The sequence below is a fragment of the Phasianus colchicus genome, chromosome 5, assembly GCF_987193195.1.
Source record: "Phasianus colchicus chromosome 5, bPhaCol1.hap1.1, whole genome shotgun sequence".
NCBI lineage: Eukaryota > Metazoa > Chordata > Aves > Galliformes > Phasianidae > Phasianus > Phasianus colchicus.
Window position 1 is genome coordinate 20,272,205 of NC_143440.1, and position 22,438 is coordinate 20,294,642.

Here is a 22,438-nt window from a genome sequence, read left to right on the forward strand (position 1 = left end):
GGTGCACAAATCTTTCCCTTCTGTGTTACAGGCTACATTGTGTTTGACTATGTGGAAATTAATTGCATACGAGGTTAGGAGGATGGGAAAGAGCTACAGTAATCACATTCTACCTTACTTCTTAGTGGTATACATTTAACTTAAATGAATTCAGTTTATTAATTGACCTTCATGCGTTAGTCCCTTCTAGAAGGACTGTCCCATGAACAAATGGGAAGCCCTGTGTCTTAAGCAGGAAGCAAAGGCAGTGGAAGAACAGTGCTTTTGGTAGAATGGGTAACTGTACAACTAATTTCTCCTTCACATACTTCATTTATGTAGCCATTAACAGTTAAATTATTAATGAGGCTTGATTGCTGAAGGAAGCTACATCTGAGGTTGGCTCTGCCCTTTCCGTGTGCTCCAGTCACAGGGTCAGGGAGCCCAGATCCATGTGGAAGCAGTTGGAGCTGCTGAAGGCTTTCTTCCAAGCTTGAAGTGGGCAATGCAGCTGAGTTGCTGATGTCTTTCTCAAACCTTGTCGATGCAAGTGGGCAGAGGCCTGTTGGGAAGGAGCTGGCTGGGGCCGCTGGGAGCGGAGCAGCGTGCTGAGCTTGGTGCGGGGCCATCCCTGTGCCAGGCAGTGTGCCTGCTGTCCTCTGCTGCTGCAGTGCCTGGAGAAGCTGTCCTGCTAAGTCCCTCTGACAGATGTCGGGGAGTGTTAGTGTTTATGGAGAAGAAAGCCTCCTTTATTGGATGCATGCTGAAGGACGGTGAGATCTTTTGTTCATATTAAAAACAAGATTACAGAAGAGCCTAGTTCACGGTCCTTATCAGGATAAGGTGTCCAACCTTTTGGCTTGTCTGGGCCACAGTGAGTGAATGGGAATTGGGTTGCATACACAAAGGTTGTTCTGAAAGTAATGCTTCTTATTTATTTCCATGGTAACAACTGATCCAAAGAGCATGATAATGCTGTTTAATAGAACAAATTCTCAGCTGCAAATCCCTGTTTTTCAGCACAGTCACCACCAGTAGCTATGCATTGTCACCAGTGATGAGCAAGGGCCTGTATGCTGCACTCGTAAAAATCTGCACCAGAGGAGGTGACCCATTGTCACCACTGCTGAAATGCACCACACGTCACCTCACTGTACTGTGGTCTCCATAAACATTCAGCAAGCATCAATGAATGTCAGTGGCTGCATTTTTTGCCCTGTGGAGAAATTCAGTTCCACACCTTTGCTTTGTATGCGTTTCCATGTCAGACACCAATTTGTCCGACTGCCCCTCTGCTGCCATCTGTCACACAGCAACAAAATGTAATGGAATATTGGTGGAATACTGGGTTCTACCTCTACTGCCATACCACCAACATCTGCCTCTGACACTGTGGACCAATGTAATGAAATAGAAAGCATTACTTTGGAGCAGTCGTAAAACATATAACACAGTTATTGAATATAAGTAACAAAACTCATTTTAATCTTTATTTATTTTATTAAAACAAAAAGAACAAAAACAGCGAGGACACTGCTGTTTGTTACTGTGATGGCACGGGGTGGCTGCGCTGTGAGCTGGGCCAGGCTGCACAGAACCCATAGGCTGTGTTGGACATGCCTGGTCTGTGTCATCTAAGTGAGAGATTCTTCATCCCAGCCAACTATTTTTGCCTTTGCAAGTGACTTCTGTGCCAAAGCATCAATAGCCAAGTACCTCTGTAGTGTGTTGGTGTCAGGAAATGCAAGTGGTAGGGAAAACAAAGGACCATTCTATCTGATGGTGGGAAGTGAAAGCTTCTTCCTACTTTCTTTGTGGGAGGAAAATAGCCAGTGGTTAAGTCCACTTCCTTTTAACTTATTCTCATTTGCCTTACGGCTCATCTGGAGTATGCAGTTTCTTTCTAAATCTTTTAACTAATTTTCAGCAGTCACAGAAATCCGTTGCCTCAAATAGGTCTGCATCCCACCTGTGAGGCTGGTTCCCGTGATCCTAATGAAGCACGTGCAGAAAGGAGAGAGAACTTCAGCATTTGGATGCTTTCTGTTTATCGGGTTTTCCCATGTGGGAAGTGCAAGCTGTGATTTCTGCTCTTTGACAGAAGAGCAAACCAGAATGTGTCAGCCTGCTTATGATGAGAGCAAGTCCTTGCAATAGCTGCAGCTCAAAGGGACTGGTATATGAGGACTTCTGGTGCTTCATCAAGAGGTTTGTTGCTTCTAAGTGTTTTTGTTTACCCTAGGGGAAAGGAGAAACTCTGAACTGGTCACCAAGAAGGTTGCTGTTGTCTCAAGTGTGCTGAGGTGGTTTTAGAAAATCCAAGACCAGATGAATCTGAAAGTGGGTTAAGGCATGCTTCTGTCAAGTAAGAATTAGTTATTGTAACAACACTACCTTTGGATTTGGTAGGCTGTAAAATGCAAAGACTCAAGGCTGCTTAACAAAGTTGTCTCTGCTCCATGTCTGGAGTGGGGTGGGGGAGGCTCTGCTTGGGGCCCATGTGTGCTGTGCTAGTGGTCTGTCTTTTTGGCAGTGGCTGTTAATCTAGCACTGTTACCTTCCCTCATCCTTAAAGCATCCATTATCTGCAGTTTTCATTGTCTTCTGAATTTCTTGTAGTGTGTGGGAGTGAAACTGCAAATGTGCCACAGAGCTAGCAGGTGGTGATTTCTTGAGGGTGCAAAAGAAATTTGAACGTGGTTGTTACAGAGAAAATATGCTGCCTTTTATTACAAAGGCATCTCTTTCTTCTTGCCTCGTCTTACTCGGATCTGATAGGCACTTTGCAGAAGTCTTGGCATTGCTTGGCGTAAGCAGTTCACTGCTCAGTGACCTAAAAGAAATTGCTGTTGAAACTCAGCAACGCGCAAGCTGTGCTGCCTTTGTCCTTACGCAGTAAGTATAGTGATTATTCTTGTTATTATTTCTATCTACAGGCAGGGGAAAAAATAAACAACCTTTCATGAAGTGTGATATCTTTCTTTTAATTCTGATTAATCAAATACATTTCTTTCCCAGTAAAATAAACACAATGTGTGAGACCCATCCAGCTAAATTTACACCCTGCAATTTTCAGACATTCATTGCCACTGAATTGGCAGAGTGGCTAGAGCCAAGCATACCTGCTTTGCAATTATATCCTCTGGGTTGTTATTTATGGGAATGCCTAGCTAGGCCAATGAGATGCAAGATTAACCCTTAATGGCAACATGCTGAATCTGCTTCTTCGTTAGTGAATTTACCAAGGCACTCAAAGAAGCCTGGTTATAGTCCATCTCATGAGCTTCTGCGAGTGATAATGTTTGGTTCTCTAGAACGTTGGGAAAAGATTGGGAAATCCTTTAATTTAGCAGATCCTAAGTCTCAGTTTGGGTTTTATGTGGAAACAAGTGTATCCTATTTTGGAACCAAGTAGATAAATTGATGTTTTGAGAATCATATTGAACATTTAGGAGCCTTGCCTTTTCCCAAGGTATCTTGAGTCCCATGAATGTTATTGACTTCATTTACGTTGAAAGTTTTCAGAAAAATTGTGAGACTTTGTTCCCTCCAGGCCCTGTCTGTGTAAATTCAGAGGAATCATTTCTTTCCTTCTCAGCCCCCTCAGCTTTGCCAGTTTGATCTGTCAGGACATGTCTGTGCCCCAGCTTCTTCCAAAAGCACACCTGGTAGCCTGCATAAATGTGACAGATGCCAGCAGGAATGTGGAGCTTTCAGGGGTTATTTAACCAGCAGAATGATGCCTGAAGTTACAGAAATGCTTTAGAGATCCTTTGAGTTTTGCTTTGGCTCATTTTGAGAATGATTGATGAAAAATTGTTGATTGAAGCCTTAAAACATGACAGTGGCTTTGTAGTTAACCAGAAGCTTATTAATTTGTGTTCTGTCCCATTTTTGGTCCAGTAAAACACAGCCAGGCTCAGAAGTTTCAAGTGGGTAAGTTAGATACCAGAATGTTTGGTTATTCTTACTTAGCTGGAATGCACCACAAGACTTCTTCAAGATCATTTGTGTAACGAGCATGTTGAGGTGGGTGGGTAGTTTTTGTTTTTTTATTTATGGCCAGGATAGGTGTTTAAAAAGCAGTTACTGCTTTCTTGGAAATTGATCAGAGGATTGTAGGAAATAAAGGAAATGTAATTGGCAGGAATCAAAGAAGTAAGAAGTGGAAAAGGAAGAACACTGGTACATCGTGTAGACTGAATCCTGGTCTGTTTCTTCTGTGGCCCTTTCTGGGCCAGAGTTCTGCCCCAGCTGCCTCAGTCTCCCTGGGAGAAGTGTTCAGTTTTCTCATGCACATATTAAAACTTTTCCTGCTTTTTGCTAGATATTCTTCTGTCCAACTTCATCCCAGTACTCTTTGCCGTTAAAAAAGTTGCAGTTAAAACACTGCAACTTTTGAAAGAGCCAAAATCCATGATTGCATGTGCTGCAAACAAAACCAACTTTACCGCAATCTTGAAAGCTCTTTATAATACGTGGTATCTTGCTGTGGCAATGTTTGCTGAAAAGCATTAGTCCCAGATGCCTTCCAGAAGGATTGCGTATCCACACTGCCCACCCCGCATTAACTTCCCATCCGTGTGGAGGCTCTGTATGGGCTCCAGTGTGGTGGAGAAACATCATTTCTCTCAGTTAGGGCTTCTGGAGCAATGAATAAGCAGAATAGGTAAGGCGAAACTGAACTGTGAAAAGGATGAGCTCTCGCTTCAATATACTCCCTGCTCTGTATCTTCTTAACAGCGTGTTTCCCTTTGACCAAATGCAAATGCCATTTATTTTTCTGTTATTGATTTGCTTACAGAGAGCAGCAGAAATCTAATCCATATAGTAAATGCTGATTCTCTTTATTTTCTGTATATATTTTTATTATTACTGCATAAAGCACATCAAAGAACTTGCTCTGAATGGGGGAAAATCACATTTTAGATAGGTGCTTACAAAAACAGTTATTTTTCACTTGAAGTGATTATTCTCTGTGTTTCTAGTAGCATCTGTGGGAAATTCCCAACTTCAAATAACCAGATGTTGTTTGCGTCTGTCACGGCCAAGTCCCGTCTTCTGCCCGCAACCTCGTCTGAGGTTTCCTGGTGCAGGATGCATGACCAGAGCTACCAGAAATAGCAAATGCATGCCATCTTTGATAAAAGAAACCTTTCAAGTCGAAAATAATGGCAAAATCTCCTCAGATAGACCCAGGGCATGACATTTGAAGAAGCTATGCCCTGTGGTGTTTGGCTGATGAATCAGATCAGTATGAGCAGTGATCTCCAAAATACCAGTGTGCGAATGATATGAAAGTCCCAGACAGGCTGAAGAGTTGTTGCTGGCTGTGCCATGGCTAGTCCCATTTTCAATGTAGTGTGGCTAAAAACCAGCTGATTAGAACCCAACCTGATCCTCTGAAGTCAGGGCTTTATTTTTCCTCGTGGCTTTGAAATTGTTGGTTTTGTGTGTGTGTGTGTGTGTGTGTGTCTGTTTCTGTGCTATCACTGCACATGGAGAAGAATGTTCTGCCTTTCTACTTGCAGCTTCAAGGATGCTCGCAGTTCCAATTGCACCATGTTTTGGCACCCAAGTCAGGTGGTGCTTCCAGATTCATGCATTGGATTCTTTTGGGTCTAACTCTTTTCACTGTGGATTTACATTCCTGTTTGAAGAGGTTTAGTGTCTGTTTCTGGCTAGTGCTTCTTGCTAGGAGCAGCACTACTCTGTTCCTATAGACAACATGCTGTCACTGGCACTTAGTACAATCATTCTCCTCTTCTTGAGCTGTTGTCTTTCCTTGACTCCAGTTGTCTTCTGCTAATTGATCTCCTAACTTCAGCTGTTGCTTTAATGTATTGTTTGAAAAAACATTCTTGTTCCTCTTCCAGATTTCATTTTAGGAGCCTCAGGAGAGAACTTTCTGGACTCCTTGTTTTGTATTCTTTAGGCAAGACTTCAAAGCAAGAGCTGAAATGCTTTCCCAAGGTAGGGAAGTCTGCAGATCTCACTCTGTCAAGATTAAAATCTTGGTTATCTGTCATCAATCTCCTCGCACTTGGAAATTAGCTCAGTGCTGTTGAGTGAAAGGTTATGGGCTTTCCTTTCTTGTTAAGGGCAGTGTTGCTGTTTTGTTTTGCAGCCCTGGCCTGCTTCCTGGCGTGGGCCCTCTGCAGAGCTTCCCATCACTGTCTCCAAGCTGCATCCTCCTCATGTAGCCAAAGCCTGCTGCTTGTTACAGAGACCACTGCTTTCTTTGCCCTGCAGATGTGCTGCATTGACGTGCCGTCACATCCTAAGTGCATAAATTATTCTCTCAATGATATTAGAGGAATGTTGTTATTATAATTCATTATCATAAATTCATCTTTTCTTTTGCTCTACCACCTCTTGATTCACTTAATACATATATGTATGAAGTCTTAGAATTCACTTTGTCCAAGATTTGCTGTCCTGCGCTGACATCTGTTCCTACCAGTTTACACAAGCTTATGATTTATACGGGGTGATGCTGTCGGAAGTGTCCTGTTGCCAAGGAAAATGTTAAACAAGGAGGACTGTGTTTGCTGGGAGAACAAGCAGCTAAAACCTAGACATAACAGCAGAAAGCGGCTCTATACAGATCTGTCTGTAGCAGTTTGGTTTCATCACACATGAATATTTAAAGGATGGATTTATGGGTGACTGATTGGGCCCTACATTGTGAGAGTATTTTAAAATTTTATGTTCTTTTGTGTTCTGCAAACAGATGTAGTTGTCTCAGCAGTTTGTGAAATAAAGACAAATTTGTGTTTAATCTCTTAGGAAAGATTCTTGCATAAACTAGAACTCAGTCATAGCATCTCTCCCACCTCCGAGATGTTCTTCTGTCAGTAGTTAACTTTCTTCTTCCCTCCCATTAGCGGGCCATTCAAGAGGAGTCCTCTGACCTCTTTCTCTGGAAGAAAGGAGAAAAGATACAGCCTGAAAGTCTTATTGCTAGGTGCACGTGGGCCACCAGAATATTTCTTTTGCCATATTTTATCAGCAGAGCAGGCAGTGAGATGAGAGTGTCTCCAGAGCTGGTGGAGCAGGGTGCAGCCATTCTGCTTCTTCGGAAGCACTTCCAGCATCTCTGTTGTAAGGAAGCTGACGTGTTGGCTATGAAAATCCTGTGTGCTCTGCCTTTCAAAGTGGTGGTGGCCAGCCATTTGAGCATGTCTACTTAATGGGGATTTTCTGCAGTCATACGGGGAGGAGTTTGATACAGAATTGTTGTGGATGGTAGTTGGAGACAGAAACAAGAGTTTGCTTACCCTATAGACTCTCTTCTCATTCATGCCCTGTAGAGAGTAATTCCAGCTGTGGTTTCAGGATGACTAATGCTGGATGACCAGATAGTGCAGAACTGATACAGGCAGTGTATCTGGTTAGATAACGTGCAGGAGAGTGGGCTCTGACAGGACAGATGATGCCATACTGACATAGATTTACCAAGGCACCACCCTTTTCTCTTTTAAAATCCAAGCCTTTAAGGCATAACTGGCAAAATTATCTGAGAGGTTCTTCACTGTGTCAGGCACTTGTGATATTTTATTAAGGTGACACTGGTTACGGTAAAACTTGATTTACTGTCTCTTCACACCAAGGTCTGAATCCATCAGAGAGGAGGGTAATGCACCTAGCTGTGTCATGGAGGTGTTGCAAAAAATTACAGTGACTTCAGGCAGTGGGGCTGTATAATTATGACAAAGTACATGCAAGTCTCTTTCTTCAAAGTACAGAGGCAGAGCAAAAGAAGATAAAATGCTCTCTTCTGAGATGCTAAAAACAATTAACTTCTGTCCTACGTAGGCGTCTGTAGTTTGTAATACGGTATCTGAGTGGCCTCGTGTTGTGCTTTGTTGCAAGGCAACTGATATATAGTGATGAATGTATTGCATGTGCAGTTCAAGGAGAAGCTAGATTCTTTTCTACATATGCAAGTTCTGTCTTTCATTAAGAGTAATATATGAAGTGTGTTAAAAAGGGATACAGTCATTACGATTAGCTTTGCTTTTAACTTGCTTGACTATAGAGATTGCATCTTTACTTTTTGTCCTTTCTTGCCCTTTTTTTTCTGCCATCCCCATCAAGCTCTACAGTGTCTGTGTGATGAAGAAATGGAAGATGGAGCTGATGCGGTGACACTTGCTAGCCAGTTTCCTGCTGTCAGACAGTAGGTTCTCTTTGGACTCCTCTTTGGGGGATGCTCTGTCCATTGTGGAGAGCTACCTGCTTTTGTTCAGCTGCACCCCTAGAATCTCATGTGTGTCAGTGAGCATCACCGACTCCTCTGGAGGATCAGAAAGAGAATAATAACCTGTGGTGATTAGGAAATAATTATAAGAGAGTGATTATTCATTAACACTGAAGAAGATGGTTGGTGGAATATGTTCCTTGTATTTCAGATTATTCTTTTGGACTGTGTTAACTTTCTCTGTAAGTGCCCAGAGATAATGGCTGTGCTCTTCTGAAATATGAAGAACACATCATTAGGGAAAACATTTCCAGCAATTAACATCCTCCGAAGTGGATGGTACTGTGTCGGCACGTGCTCTCATTTGCTGGTAATGGTTTTCATAGTTTGCTTAAAATCACGGGAGGTGAAACTGGAAAGGCATCTGGGAAAGGCTGAAATCGGAAATTTTGAGTTTTGATCTTGCTCTGAGATTTGGATGCACGTCTGGGAATCTTGCTGTGGGGAATGCTCCTTCTTCAAGGTGCGGTTCAGTAATTTAAATAATTATTTCTGCTTCTGCTCCTCCTCTTCTTTTCAATCTTGTTCTGTTTTGGGGCTGTGGATGTGGTCCATGCTCACTCTGTGCTGTTAGTAGCTGATAGCCTGTTTTTCTTCTACCATATAGCTGTGCTGAGAGCCCGTGGATTTGAGAGGCACTTGTATTTTTGGTGTGTTGAAGCAGCTGTGCTAGGGACAGACGAACGTGGGGGGGCTCCAGGGGAATGCCAAGTCCCTCCACAGAGGCTGTAGGATTAAAATAAACCTGTTCACCTCAGCTCGCTTTCTGCATGTGGTGTTTCAAGGAAAAAGCAAGTGGCTGTTTATTAGGGAATGATTTAGAAGATTATATTTAATTCAAGAGTGTGCATGGCTAAGTGCTGAAAGGCAGCCACCTGCTACAAGGAGTGTGCCAATTGCTTAAAGTAATACCATAGGCTGCTTAGAAAGAGATACACTATTCTGTGTATGTTATATTATTTACAGAGGAGATGGTGATGTGTTAATTGCTCTCCAGTTCAATAAAAAGTGTCTTTGCTCTGAGGAATTAATGGCTCAAGGATGACTATCCAATAGTAGGCTGACTTGTCAGCATTGTGTTTTTTTCTGTCTGAATTGAAAGAAGCTATCTGCTTCAGAAGAAAGGGTGTTTCTATTGACTTGGTTTGCCTTAGTAACATTTAGTGTTTTAATCAGAAGTAACTGTGGGATTTTCTTCTGTTTTGGCTAGGCTTGATTCATTTTTAAGTCTTGAGAATGCTAGCTACAGAATATATCACGCTTGGAAAATAGGAGGAGGGTAAGTTGAAGCTCAGCAGTGAGCAACTCCTTGAATTAATCACAAATGTAGCTGCACTTCAGTGAAGAAACATTTCTGAGAACTTGTGTTGCAGTGGGGCTGTCAATCTGCCTTTACAAATAACCCTCATAACTTCTAATGTTGTATAAGCAATGTAATCATCAGGCAGTTTAAATGAGGATACGGGGGGATAGGGATTAAAATTGTCCAAGGGGATTAAAGTTGTCAGATAATGGCTGGCAGGTGTCCTTTACTTGCGACAGACGCTTAGGTGATGTCACTGGTTTTGCAGCAGAGCAAGAAGGAGCTTGTCTTGTTCTTGGCTTCCCAAAACCAGTCTGAACATACGCTGGGATGCTTTGTTTGAATGATGTCAAAGGTATTAATGGAAGAGATGCAAAGTGAACTTAGTCCTCCGTAGTGTATTCATCTTTTATCTGATGGAGCTGTTAATGGACAATCTTTTTATGCAGTGCATACTTGGATTCTGACTGGGACATTCCTCTTCAAAGCTGACTTCCCTTTTTCAGTTGAACAAGGAGTAAATTGTAGCAAAGAGGTTGAATAACTCTGTTGTCACAGAGCCTTTGGGCGGCTGCTGGAGTCCTGAATGCAGCATTATCTCATAAACATAAATAGCCAGCTCCTTTGGTTTCACTGCACTGAGTGTGAGGCCAAGTCTGTCTTATTTCCAGCAGTGTTGCCTTTCTTACAGTATACCTTTGTTGCCTGTGAAGATAATGCGGTATTAAACTGATATTTTTAGGCAAGGCATGATGCTTGGAGTTTCTTCATGCTTAGCTTTTGAATTTCTCTTCTGGCTGTATCAGCATCAGTAGACATCTGTAAAATAGATGTGAATTTGGTGAGTCAGATGCTTCATATCTGCATGAAGAAGTCTGAAAAGATGCATCTGTCCTCCCGCCTCAATCCATAGAAGAAACTGGGCCTGAATGTAAAGATTTGTAAATATTTGCAGTCTCTGAGGAAACAAAGTCTTGTGATATCCCACCAGGCACTTTGCATTGCTTCTTTGCTGTCTGCAGGTAGACTAAGGAGAATATAAAAGCGTTTGTTGAGAGTCTGCAGTTACAGATCTATACAATATCCCAAGTCAGAAGGGACCCACCTAAAGTGGATCATTAAGTCTGACTCTGGCTTCACATAGACCCACCCAAAATTTAAACCCTGTGTCTGTTTTTCCAAGGTCAGTGCAGTGAAAATACGGTCTCACAGCATTCTACCATGGTACACAGAAAAGTGTTTAAATCCTCCTGAAAGCTTTAAATAAAAATCCTGTAGCTTCTTCCACTATAAAAACAAAAGCACCTATGCACCTGTGATAACTAAAAATTCCCTAATCATATCTTTTGAAAAGATTCATACCAATAAGTTATGAATTGAAGTTTCAGTCATGAGAGAGGAAGTTAAATTACTGTCTTCATAGCTGTGACGTTCTTTGTGGTGAGCAGGTATGAGAGGTATGTCTTTTTGGTGCTGTCTTGCTGCAAATTCCAGCTGCCGATCTGCTCTAGTTTCTCTTTCTCCTTTTGTGTTCACAGCGTTTTGCAGATTTCAGTAGAGCAAGGACACCTTCCTGGTGCACTGGAATCAAAGCTGGTGTGGCTGTATGCTGGGTAGGGGGTAAGCAGGACAACAGGAGGCGTTCATTCACGTATGTCCTGAGTAGCCCTCATGAGTAGCACTACAGCTGTGCACCAGCCTGGATCTAAATCAATCTCTTCACATTTGGGAAATGTTGTACAGAGATCACTGACAGTATCCAGTGACAGTTCCCACAAAAGGCATGTCAGAGGTTTGGCAGCAAAGAGTTTGTGCTTCATCCTTGGTGACAGATCCTCTTTGCAAAGAGGCTGAAGTTCCGGACACTATTGGTGACCAAGTTTGAACGCACAAGTGTCTTGTATTTTTTCCTCAAAAACTTCATTACCAGAATGACTGGCTGTTCCTTCTGATTGTGTGTCCTGATACAGACACAGCAGTACTATCAGTAGCGATCTGTTCTGTAATGTGCAGTTCTCTGGAGAGCTTTCAGGTAGAGTTTTTTCTGTGAAAAGTATCCTAGCCTTGCGTTGTTACTACATTGTGACGTGCTCAGTATGACATGTCCTTTTATTTATTTTTTCCTCTGATTCCTTTTTAGCGAGTATTAAATATTTAGATGCCAGCATTTTTGGAAGGGGCTGCTAAAACAGATTGGTTTCCTTTCTCAGTCCCCTTCAAAGTGAAACACGAGTCCCTTTTTTATTCAGCCCAGATGGTGTGCTTTTTTAAGTGAGCAGTGTGTGGCGGTGAAAATGGACTGCTTCTTCTCCCTTCTCCCTTCACTTAACTGAACACATCCGTGCAGTTTGCATTTGGGTTGAATTCAAAATTAGTCAGAGAGGCTGCAGGGTAAATATGTCAGCGATTGGAAAGGCGGCTTTGCCAGATTGAAGGAATTTCTGCCCTGCCAACAAGCAGTATAGCAAGTTGGCTGCACAAAATCTGACATCTGTACAGACTTTGTCAGGATACTGCTTGAATCCTTCAGAAAAGTGGGCGATGGAACAGGTCCTTCTTGTGCCTGTAACGCCGCTCTTCTCACATTCCCTTGCACAGCAAGTGGCCACAGCAAGAGGCTTTCCTTGCAGCCCCAATAGCCTTTGTATCAGGTGGAGGAGGCTTCCAAAGCAAAAGAAGTGGACTGTAGCATTTGAATGGTTCCACATGTGGCATAGTTTTGACAGTTCCATACCCACTGGTGGATTTTTTTTTTTTTTTCAGATGTGGAGTAATTCACATGTCATGTTTCTAGGTGTGCTGACTGTGGCTCTGAAATTGTGATGTCTGTAACCTGCAGCTCTATTCCAGCAGCTGATGGGGGTCATTTTTTAAGGGAAAGAGCTCTTCTTCCCTTGAAATAGGTGTGAGTCAGAGTTCACTGTTCACATTCTGCAGCAGAACTCACACAGGTCTGTTGGCAACTTAATCTGCCCGTATCTTTTGTTTGGTAAAAAGGTTAGTGCTACATCCTTACTTAGAAGAGCATTGAAGATAAATTCATTGTATGGCAAAGGAAATCCCATAAACAAACCACTTGCTGGGTAACAAAATCTGATATCTGTTCTTGACATTTTCCTTCAAATCAGTAGAGTAGAAATACAGCCTTTATTCAAAGTGGTTGTTAGAAGCATCAGGGACTTGATGGCTTTTTGGGGGCATTGTTTTTGAGTTTGTGCTTTTTGAGGCCTAAAATATTCTTAAATGATTTGGCTCGATCTAAGCTTTTCGTTACAGGAGCACAGAGATCCTGGTGGATGTTTTCAGGCAGATACAGCCTGCCAGGAGCCTAGCTGGGGCCTCTCTGCGGAGGAGGTGCCACAGTCCTTGGAAGTGCATCAGTTACTGCGTTGTCTGGGGAGCACCGTGGTGCTCAGAGCAGGGAAGGCAGCTCCCTACTTGGGGCAAGTCTAGACCCCGCGTCTGTTCTTCGCTGGCACCTCGCCCAGGCCTGGAGGAGGCCTCGCTGAAGTGTTGACAGCCAGGTTTCGTTCTGAGTAGGTGCAGCTTCTGTGTGGAAGTGGAACAGGCTGGGGGAGAGGTGCGGGCAGGAGGGTTAGACGAAAAGGTGGCAAAGAGCTGCAGCACAAATGAGAATGGCACCTTTTTCTGATGGTATTGCCTCAATGTACTGCCTGAGCGCTTAGACTTTGACAGAACTGAAATCTTGGTAATTCCTAGTTGTCATAAGATACTTGCAGTATCATCATTTTGCTGCAGAGAGTTAATTTTAGCCACAAAATTTAGACTTTGGGGTTTTTTTCTTTTTCTTTTTTTCCTGAGGACTGTAGAGAAGGGGTTATGGCCAGCTCTCGAAGCTCTTGGATGCTTCTTGAGAAGCTGTTGGGAGGAGTGATTTTGGCTTGGCTACCACTTGTCAGATACAGGTCAGTGATACGAAGAATGATCTGATTGTGTCAAAGAGGAGTTGGTTTAAGGAAAAAAAAACTAACTCACCCCATACTTTGCAGACTGCAGAACACTGCAGGACTTTGCAGTGATGCTTTTCAGGCCGCAGTAGTTCCAGGGGCTGTTACTGAGTGTATGTGCTCAGTGTTTCCTTGCAGGGCTGGACAAGGATATATCATTTCCATTGTTGTTTTAGGTGCGGGGACTCAGGCGTGAAGCAGAGTTGGGGACAGCTCTCCTGGATGGCTGCTGGTAGTGGCACTTTCCCTAGGGATGGCAGCATGGGCCTGGCACTGAGTTGTTCCCAGTGTGCAGCAAGAAGCTGCATCTTGCAAAACTGTTCTTCCATGGTTGGAGGAGCAGTGATGCAGGGAAAGAAACTGAGGTTTGAATAAAACCAGTAAAATCACCTAGGCTTGCTTTTTGTGGTCTGTCACTTTGTTTCTTGAAGATGCTACCACAGGGATGTTGCACGTGGCTCTGGTGTCCAGCTGGTGGCTCAGGTTGCCACATCTGCCTCACAAGATACAGTTTCAACTTTGTTTCTGAATCATTTTGTCTTCCAGCAACTCAGGGCAAATTGCCATTAAGGTAACCACTCTGCGCTGGCAGACTCTTGAGCATCCCAGGAGAGTCAGACATTTGCCAGGAAAAAAAGTTGAGAGGAAACTTATTGTTTGGGGCAGAAATGGGCATAAAAATGCTTCCCAAAGCAGTCCTGTCCTGCATCTTCTGAAACAATGATGTAAAACTTTGCAGTGTTACAAGGACGCAGTGACATCCCCATCATTATGCAGGAAGGTTTTCGGGAGACTGTGAACTTGGAGCATAATGGCTCTGATGAGGCAGAAAGATGGGAAATGAAACTTTTCTCTCATCCTCTGCCTCGTCTTGTTTCCCACAGCGTGGTGGGTTTAGATTCCATTTATCTTGCTGCTCTACCTTTGGGCGCATCAGTCCTCCAAGCCTAACCTATGTTTTGGACCTGTGGTTGAATCTCTTTGCTTATTAAAATAATTACCATTATCTGTCTTCCTTTCGTGAAGTTTACATTTCTGCAATACCCGTGTTCTGAAAACAGTGCACAGATATGGAAGCGCAGTAGATGAAAATCACCGGCTAGAGCTGCTACAACCTTAAAAGCAAATGTATAGATTGCCTTCTTACTGTTTTCTCAATCTCCAATTTCCTCCTGCTAAACCGTCTCCACACAGCAGACTTAGTAACATGCTGTCTGCTTTCCTTGCCTGGACAGGTGTGTGCCAGGGCACTGACACCAAGCATCACCATGTTTAGAACTTATTGGAAAGCTAATGTGAATTAGTCCATGTGCTACCTAGTTCCTAGGTGCAATAAGTAAGTAAAAATCTGCAAGCTAAACACCAGTCTGACAGAAGCATGAGTGTATGGAGCTGAGTTCTTGTGGCCTTACCTATTTTACTTGTGTTTACACCTTATGAAGGAGAGGGTTGTTTTTTGTTTTTTGTTTTTTTTTATTACCCTGTAAACTTGTTTTTCATTGTTGTTGCAGATAGCCAGCTGCTGCCTGGGAACAATTTCACAAATGAATGCAACATACCTGGAAACTTCATGTGCAGCAACGGACGCTGTATCCCCGGGGCCTGGCAGTGTGATGGGCTGCCAGATTGCTTCGATGACAGTGATGAGAAGGAATGCCGTAAGTGACCATTGCTATGACCTCGGTGTGCCTGTTACCACAAGGCTTGTCTGGTAGCGTTAGTGGTGTGTTCTGTAGTACATACTATGTACGTAATGAGGCCACTGCTAATTTCTTGATTTCTCTGTTGTTAAAGAAGATAGGTCCCTTCCTATTATTTTACATCTTTAAAGTTCTTCAAATTGGCCAATTATAATTCAGTGCTTGGTAGCAGGTGCCTAAATCCCAGTGCACAGATGGATAAAGCGAGACAGGCTTGACCTGTGGCTATTCCAGTGAGTGACTGATGCTATGTGTGATTGTAGGGATCCTACGTACCCTGACTCAACATACAGGCCGCTGTAATAAAGGCCTTAACATCCCCGCTGCCTTCACGCTTCACGCTAGCCCCTTTTGTTTCAATATTTTTAACTGTATCTTGCTGCTTGTTTTCCTCTTCTGTCAAATTGTAATTCTTAGCCCTTTGAAACTTAAACAGTAACTTTTTGGAAGAGAAACAATGAATTGGCTAATAATGTTTACATGTCTTAATCCTCCCTACAGCACTCCACTTCTAGGGAGCTTATAAAGGCTGATCTCCTCCTTTGTGATGTCATGCTTTTGTTAGCATTAAGAAAGTTTTAGTTAATGTTATCCAACCTTTAGTTAACAAGAAGCTTTCTAGGCTACATAGAACCCAGGCAGCGATATTATGCTATGACAAAATATCATGAGACTGTGTTTAGGAGAGAACAAGGCCACAAACTTCACATTCTTCTGAAGTGTCTGAGAATTTCCTGATAACTGAGTGCTTTTTGCCCAGCAAATGTTTCTTTTTTATGTAAGTGCTTCATAGAGATTTTATTCATCTTAAACCTCTTTATGAGAACCTTACCTTTCCCAGGACACTTCAAGGACATTACTAACCTCACTTGTGGAGTAGAATAAAGAATGAAAGAACATCTTCTTAAATTCATTGGCTAGAAGTAGCACGTTTTGTTAAATGCTTGTTTCTTTAACTTTATGCCTCATCTTTAATCCCAGTTTTCCATTCCTTTTAAAATAATGGGGGCTTTAATAACTGTGCTGTGGAAATCCATGTGCATAGTTCTGCTTTAAGAAAGTGAGCTTTTTTCCTACTTCTAAGGCCTTAAATGTATCTGTACAAAATATCTGATCCATTGTAGTCTTTACAAAAGCATCAAGCTCCTGTTGTAGCACTGAAGCCAAGTTAATTTGTTGGTGTTGTTGTAAGGATTGATCAGTTGTGCTCATCTGTTTAAGCCTCGGTAGAATTGCTGTTAGTGGGAGCTTGGACAGGAATAAAAAATGTCTGAAGTTCAGTATGCATTTTCCAGTCAAATGTGTGGGGAAAAAGGAGCTGTGTGACTTGCAGGTTCCTGGTTGTCTAACTCTTGAGTATGCAACTGGAATTTCTTTTGGTGTTTAGTCATGGTTTCTTAAAATGAGCTGAATGAAGGTACTTCGCTGTATTTACAAGGCACAAAGACTGAGTTTCTGTGCCTTTTCTGAGAATGTTGCCATCCTCTGCTTTGCATGAATTTCGCTTCCACTTATTAGACTAGAAAACTGTAACAAAGGTTTTCATTAATCTTATGGACAGGTGTTTTTTTTTTTTTAAATGAAGTAGTGAAGACTGGGCTGGACATTTGCTTGTGAATCACGAATGGGAAGATGTGCTGCTTGACTGTATTGAGAAGCTTCCTTACCAAAACCAGTTGGATATAGTGAACTGCAGGCAATAATGAGTTTAGTAGCTGACAATAAAATATAAAAAGCTGCAAAATGTCAGTTCATAAAAGTTATTCTTGTCATAACAGACTTGAAGACAACAGGGAGAGCAAGGAAGTTATATCCTGTGCTGGCTTGCTGTTAACAGGTCAGATAAATCAAAATAGAATGGAAATAGAGCTCGTTTGAATATCCAAACAAAAAATTAATATTCATGCAAACAAGGTTCTGTAACCTGTCTAGAGAGCTTCAAACTGCCTGTTTTGCATCTCCCTCCTTTTCATTTTAGTAGACAACTTTTAACTCTCTGTGCTCCTACTGGACCAACCATTGCATTTGCACTCCATGCAGATGCACGAGATGTGTGCATGTGTTTGTGTCAGTGATCGCAAAGCTCACAAAAAGAAATGATTCTTGTGATCACGGTCCCCCTCTGGCAGGTGTGGCAAAGGGATAAGAACCCTCCCTGAGGGGGGGGGGGTAAGGCATTATGCAGAAGGCTGGAAGAGCTTTGTGGTGTTAGCTGTTGGCTTATGTCTAAGAGCATAAACTTGCTAATAGCTTGAGGGACAATTCAATTATGTATGGGTTTCTCTGATAGTAGTGCTTCCTAATAATTTCCACAGGAACCACAACCAATACAAAGAGCACAATAACGCTGTTTGACAGGGCAAATTGTCAGCTACAATACACTATTTTTCAGCATAGTCCGGTATAGTCACCACCATTAGCTGTGCATTTTTACCAACGGTGAAAAAGAGCCTGCATGCTGTGCTCATTAAAACCTGCACCAGTGGAGGTGACCCATTCTCGCAACTGCTGAATGCACCAGCCACTGCCTCTCTGTGTTCATGTTCATTGTTTGGTCTGCATAAATGTTCAGCAAGCCTCAATGAATGTCAGAGGTTGCCATTTTTTCTGCGTGGAAGAATTCAGAGAATTCTGTGCCACACCTTTGCTTCATCTGCACTTTCATGTCAGACGCCATTTTGTCAGACTGCCCCTCTGCTGCCATCTGTCACATAGCAGCAAAATGTAATGGCATATTGGTGGGAAGGTTCAACCTCTACTGCCATAACACCGACAGCTGCCTTTGATGTTATAGGGCAGTGTAATGAAATAGGAAACATTACTTTCAGAGCTGCCCTGTGTATTTGTTGATAAAGACATACAGTATATGCAGGTAAAAAAAAAAAAAAAGTTTGTTTTGCTCTTTTGATTAATTTTGAAAATGGGCCCACTCTTCTGAGGTACTGTTATATCTGTTACCAGCTTGTTTACATCAGAAAGTGATGAAAATTTGGATTGGCTTAACAGCCCTGAAATGGTGGTAGAGTTTCTAGGTCAGATCCAAGGCATGGAAAGGCAACCCTAGCATTTTGTCTGGAAAGTGTGAAGGAGGAAGAAAAATCACTTATTTGCCCCCTCCAGCTTGTGCCAATCCATAAAGACAAGCTCATGGATTAATTGAGGCTGTAAAGGACTTTGGATATCATTTGGTGCAGCTGTCGGCTAAAAGCAGGATGAGCTCAGACCAGGGTTGCTCAGAATCTTGTCTAGTCACGTGTTGAGTACCTCCGAGGATGGATTGCTCACAGCCTCACTGGACACCTCCAGTGTTTGAGTATCCGCTCTGCAGTTTCTTTTTCATAATACACAATCACTTTCCAGTGATTGAAGCTGAACCAAAGAGCTTTTAAAGATGTGCAGTGTAATTAATGTCTGGGTCTGCTCACCTTACTGTGTGGGAGAAAGGGATGTAGGAGCCCAGGAACTGATCCTCTTGGGTGCAGAAACAGTGGTGGAAAAGTGAGAGCAGCTGACGCTCCAGATGTTCGTACATCACATCTGGTTGTGTCTCTGCACCAGCAGCACAGTTCTGGTGTCAAGTTCTGTAAGGGAGGGCAGCTGTGCTTGGATGTATTGTTAGAGCATAACAAGGCTTGACGAGTGTGCATGGGGTGTGTATGTACGTGTTTTTTATTTATTATTTTTGGCTAGGCTTTGTTACCTTCCTCCTTTCAGAACAAGGCTCTGCTTACTAAAGCTTACCTTGCAGCAAAATCGGCATCCTTTGTTTTCTGCTGTGATGTTGCTTTGCATCAGCTGAGCTGTTGAGAGTAGAGACAAAGCTGTATGAGTTCCTTCAGCAATGTGAGATGGCTGAGTTCCCAGTGTGTTACTACCCTAAGCTGTACTGTAAGCTGCTTTGTCTGCAATTCCTCATCGACTAACTAGTTCACATTTAAAGGCTTTCACCTTGCCTTAAAGTGTTTTGTGTGATTACTGAATTCAGATGGTGCTCAGACTGGTGTCTTTGTGAAGGCAACATGCCTTGTTTTTGCATGCCCACAGAGGAAGTTTCACACGTGCATGAGGTGCAAAGTCTTTCCCTTTTGTGTTGCCTTATGGTTGAATGTGGATGTCCAGTAATATCTGATGAGTTCTGTACTATTTCATTTTCTCTGTTACCCTTAAAAAATGGAAATGTGCAGCTCAGATGTTTTCTGCTGCACATGTGTGGAAAGCTATGAGGAGCCCACGCGTGCTGCTCTGGCTGTGAGGAGGAAGTGAGACGCAAGAGCAGAATGATCTGCACGTTGCCCATTGAAGTTTCCTCTTTCCTCTGTTCCTTTTTTCCTTTTTCTGTCTTCTGCTTTGGAGGGCCATCTCTCTTAACCACATCACTTTGCTTGTGAGATTTTTCTTCATCTTCGGCATCTGCCAGAATTCATACCATCTGTTGCATTCCTGCTTCCTCTGTGCCCTGACCTGTGAGCGATTTAACACTTCCCATGCCAGCTGTCTGTATGCTGTTTGGCACACAGAGGTTTCCTGTACTCTCGCCTTATGTCATGGTGATGCGGCAACAGAAAGATGTTATCTGAGCAGGAGGGTAGAGAAAAGGTATAAGAGAGAGAGAAGATGCTGATGCTGGGACTTCCATTGCTGCAGATGAGAAGTGATTTTCCTTGAAGAAGAGCGTCACCTTGGCTTTTCTTCCAAACCACTAACTGAGCTTGGAAAGTAATTAATTGACCATTGCACTCAGTAGTGCAAGTAACTTGCTATCTTCAGCGCATCTCCCAAAATGGAGAACAGTTTTGTTGCTCATTCCCTCTGGCTCTGCTGATTCTCATCAGCTGGATTGCTAATCAGCCTGCGAATTCAAGTATGGGTCATGCAGTTCGCTTTTGAACACTTGTGGGCTTTTAACTACTGCTACTACTGGTCTTTAGCTCTGTAGATGATTTATAACAGTAGTTGAGGTTCCTTTTGAGAAGTGCAGAGCCCTTAGCAGTTCGACTTTCCTGTGGAGCCTACAGCTGTTGATGCATAGTTCCTGGATCCTGCTCTGGTTACCTGCACTGGGTGTACCTATATGTGGGGTGCGTGCTGCTGGCACCCAGCAGGATGGAAGCTGTGTGCTGTCAGCCACTCTACATTCTCAGTTTGTTAGCAGGTGTAGGGTTAGGAAAATAACACAAAAGAGAAATATGTTAAGATGTTTCAAAACATTTTGAGGTAAACAGATTATCTTTAATACTGACCTTTATACCTACCTGCTGACATATTGCATTAGGGCCAGGTCCGGAAGGATTCACTCCTGGAGGTTTAAGAGTACAATAATGTTCTTAGTTAAGCTCCTAATGTACTCTGTCATCTTTGTTTCCTTTTTTTCTTTGTGCTTTTGTACATCTTTGTATTAGATTATTGCAGAAAGAACAATGTGAACACTGAAAATGGCTTTTGTCAGCTAATGAGCAACAGCAAGTGAAGAGATGGCATGTTGCTGCCTTTGTCAGCTAACGAGCAGCAGATGGTGCAGATTCAGAGCATGGCACATCATCCGTGCTAAGTGCCTGGCATGACAGCAGCCAGAATGAGATAGGTACCAAATACCCAGAAGTCTGGATTTTCCCTCATCACTCTTCTGCGAGCCATTTCCTACAAGTCAAGATAGCATGTTCAGCTACGTGCCAGTAGTGGCACACAATGAATACAGTGACTGGCTGTGTTAGTCCAAAGGCATAAGCTGTGGGCTAGAAAAAAATGTTTTGTGAGGATAGCCTTGGGGCAGTGTGTTCTTGTGGCAGGAGCTTAAGTATCTCATGTTTCTGCTGCCAGTCACTGCTGTTTCTCATTCAAACCAAATATAAAGGAAAAGCAGGTTTTTTACTCAGTCATAAAGGCAATGTACTGGGGAATGGCTGAGCAACAGGGCATCATTGGTGCTTGTAAGAAACGTGCTCCCAGCACGCTGCTCTGCATGGAATAGCAAGAGCTGGCCTCTGTAGAAAAATCTGGAGCTGCAGTAGTAAAAACCTTGGATTATCACTGGCAGTTCAGCAGCAATAGATCTTGCTCTGATTGTCCTTCAGTCAGCTAGAGTCCTTATGTGCAAGTCTCCTCTGTGGGGGAGAATTTCTTCTTTAAATGAAGTGCATCGTGAAAACAGTGAATTTTAACTAGCATTGCCCTGCAGGCATTGAAGCCACCTGCCAAGCAAGCTTCCACTGAGGGTCGGCTTAGTTTCTCACCTGATAGCAGAACACCTGGTTCTTCAGACAGGTGCTTGCAGGAACCGTTTGCAGTTCTGGGTTGCACTTAGCATGGTGTGGTCAGCCAAGCTTCTGTGGAGCTCTACACCAGCAAGCTGACTTTCATAGCCCCGAAGGCTGCAACTCACATTAGGACAATCTGGGAAGCCAGTTCAGTCCGAGTGCCTCATACATCTGGTAGGAACCTTTCTGGCTCTGCATCAGGGAGCTGTTGCTCTTAGGGCACATGCTGAAGCCAGGGCCCTGGTGGCTTTCCACCTGTTGGTGACAAATAGGCCTGGCAACTCCTAGATGTGGCAGGTTGCATGCTGTAGTACAAAGATGAAGGGCTAAGAAAACTTGAATTTTTATCAGTTCCTCTAAAAAAAGAAGAAAAGTGAACTTGGGGAAAACTTTTTTTTTGATCAGTGTGTAGCAGGAGTGTTTTCTTGACCTATTCGCATTTCTGTGGCTGTAGCCATGCTTCTGTTGTTCTTCTAAGTGCTTTTAAATCTCTGGCAGGCTAGTAGGGTGATACTTGAGATAGCACTGCAGTTACTTGTTCACTGCTGATATGTTGGCATATTAATCCTTTATTTCTTCTTTCCTTCTATGTCTCTTAACCATGTTCTTTCTCAATTTGAGTTATGTATTGGTATCTAGTGAAAATGCCCTATTTTTTTACATTCCTTTACCTGTATTCTCTGTCTTAGATATGTTTTTGGTTCCATGCATTCCATCTAAATGCACAGAGCATTTTAGATAAATGTCTGACAACAGTCTTCTGCTGTTGTCGGGAGGTGGAGTGAGGGGATGGGATGCACGGCACAGATAAACTTGCATAATTCATATGTGTTTGTATATCTGCATGTTTGCACTTGTTCCTCACTGACTTTGCATTGGTGGGGAATTAGACTGGATTAGCAACATATCGTAGTTTGAATATACTGACCACTGTAACCTTTTTAAAGTTTCCCCAAGGTTTCCTGTATATT

The 22,438-nt window shown here is 42.8% G+C and overlaps 1 protein-coding gene across 10 annotated transcripts in view; it reads left to right on the top strand.

The window, feature by feature from the left end:
* LDLRAD3 (low density lipoprotein receptor class A domain containing 3) overlaps positions 1–22,438 on the top strand; it is a 196,748-nt gene that overhangs the window by 106,567 nt on the left and 67,743 nt on the right. For all 10 annotated transcript variants that reach the window (XM_090140801.1, XM_090140809.1, XM_090140802.1 and 7 more), the window contains one exon: positions 15,025–15,171. In XM_090140801.1, coding sequence (XP_089996927.1) covers positions 15,025–15,171 — 147 coding nt within the window. The remainder of the gene's footprint in view (positions 1–15,024; positions 15,172–22,438) is intronic.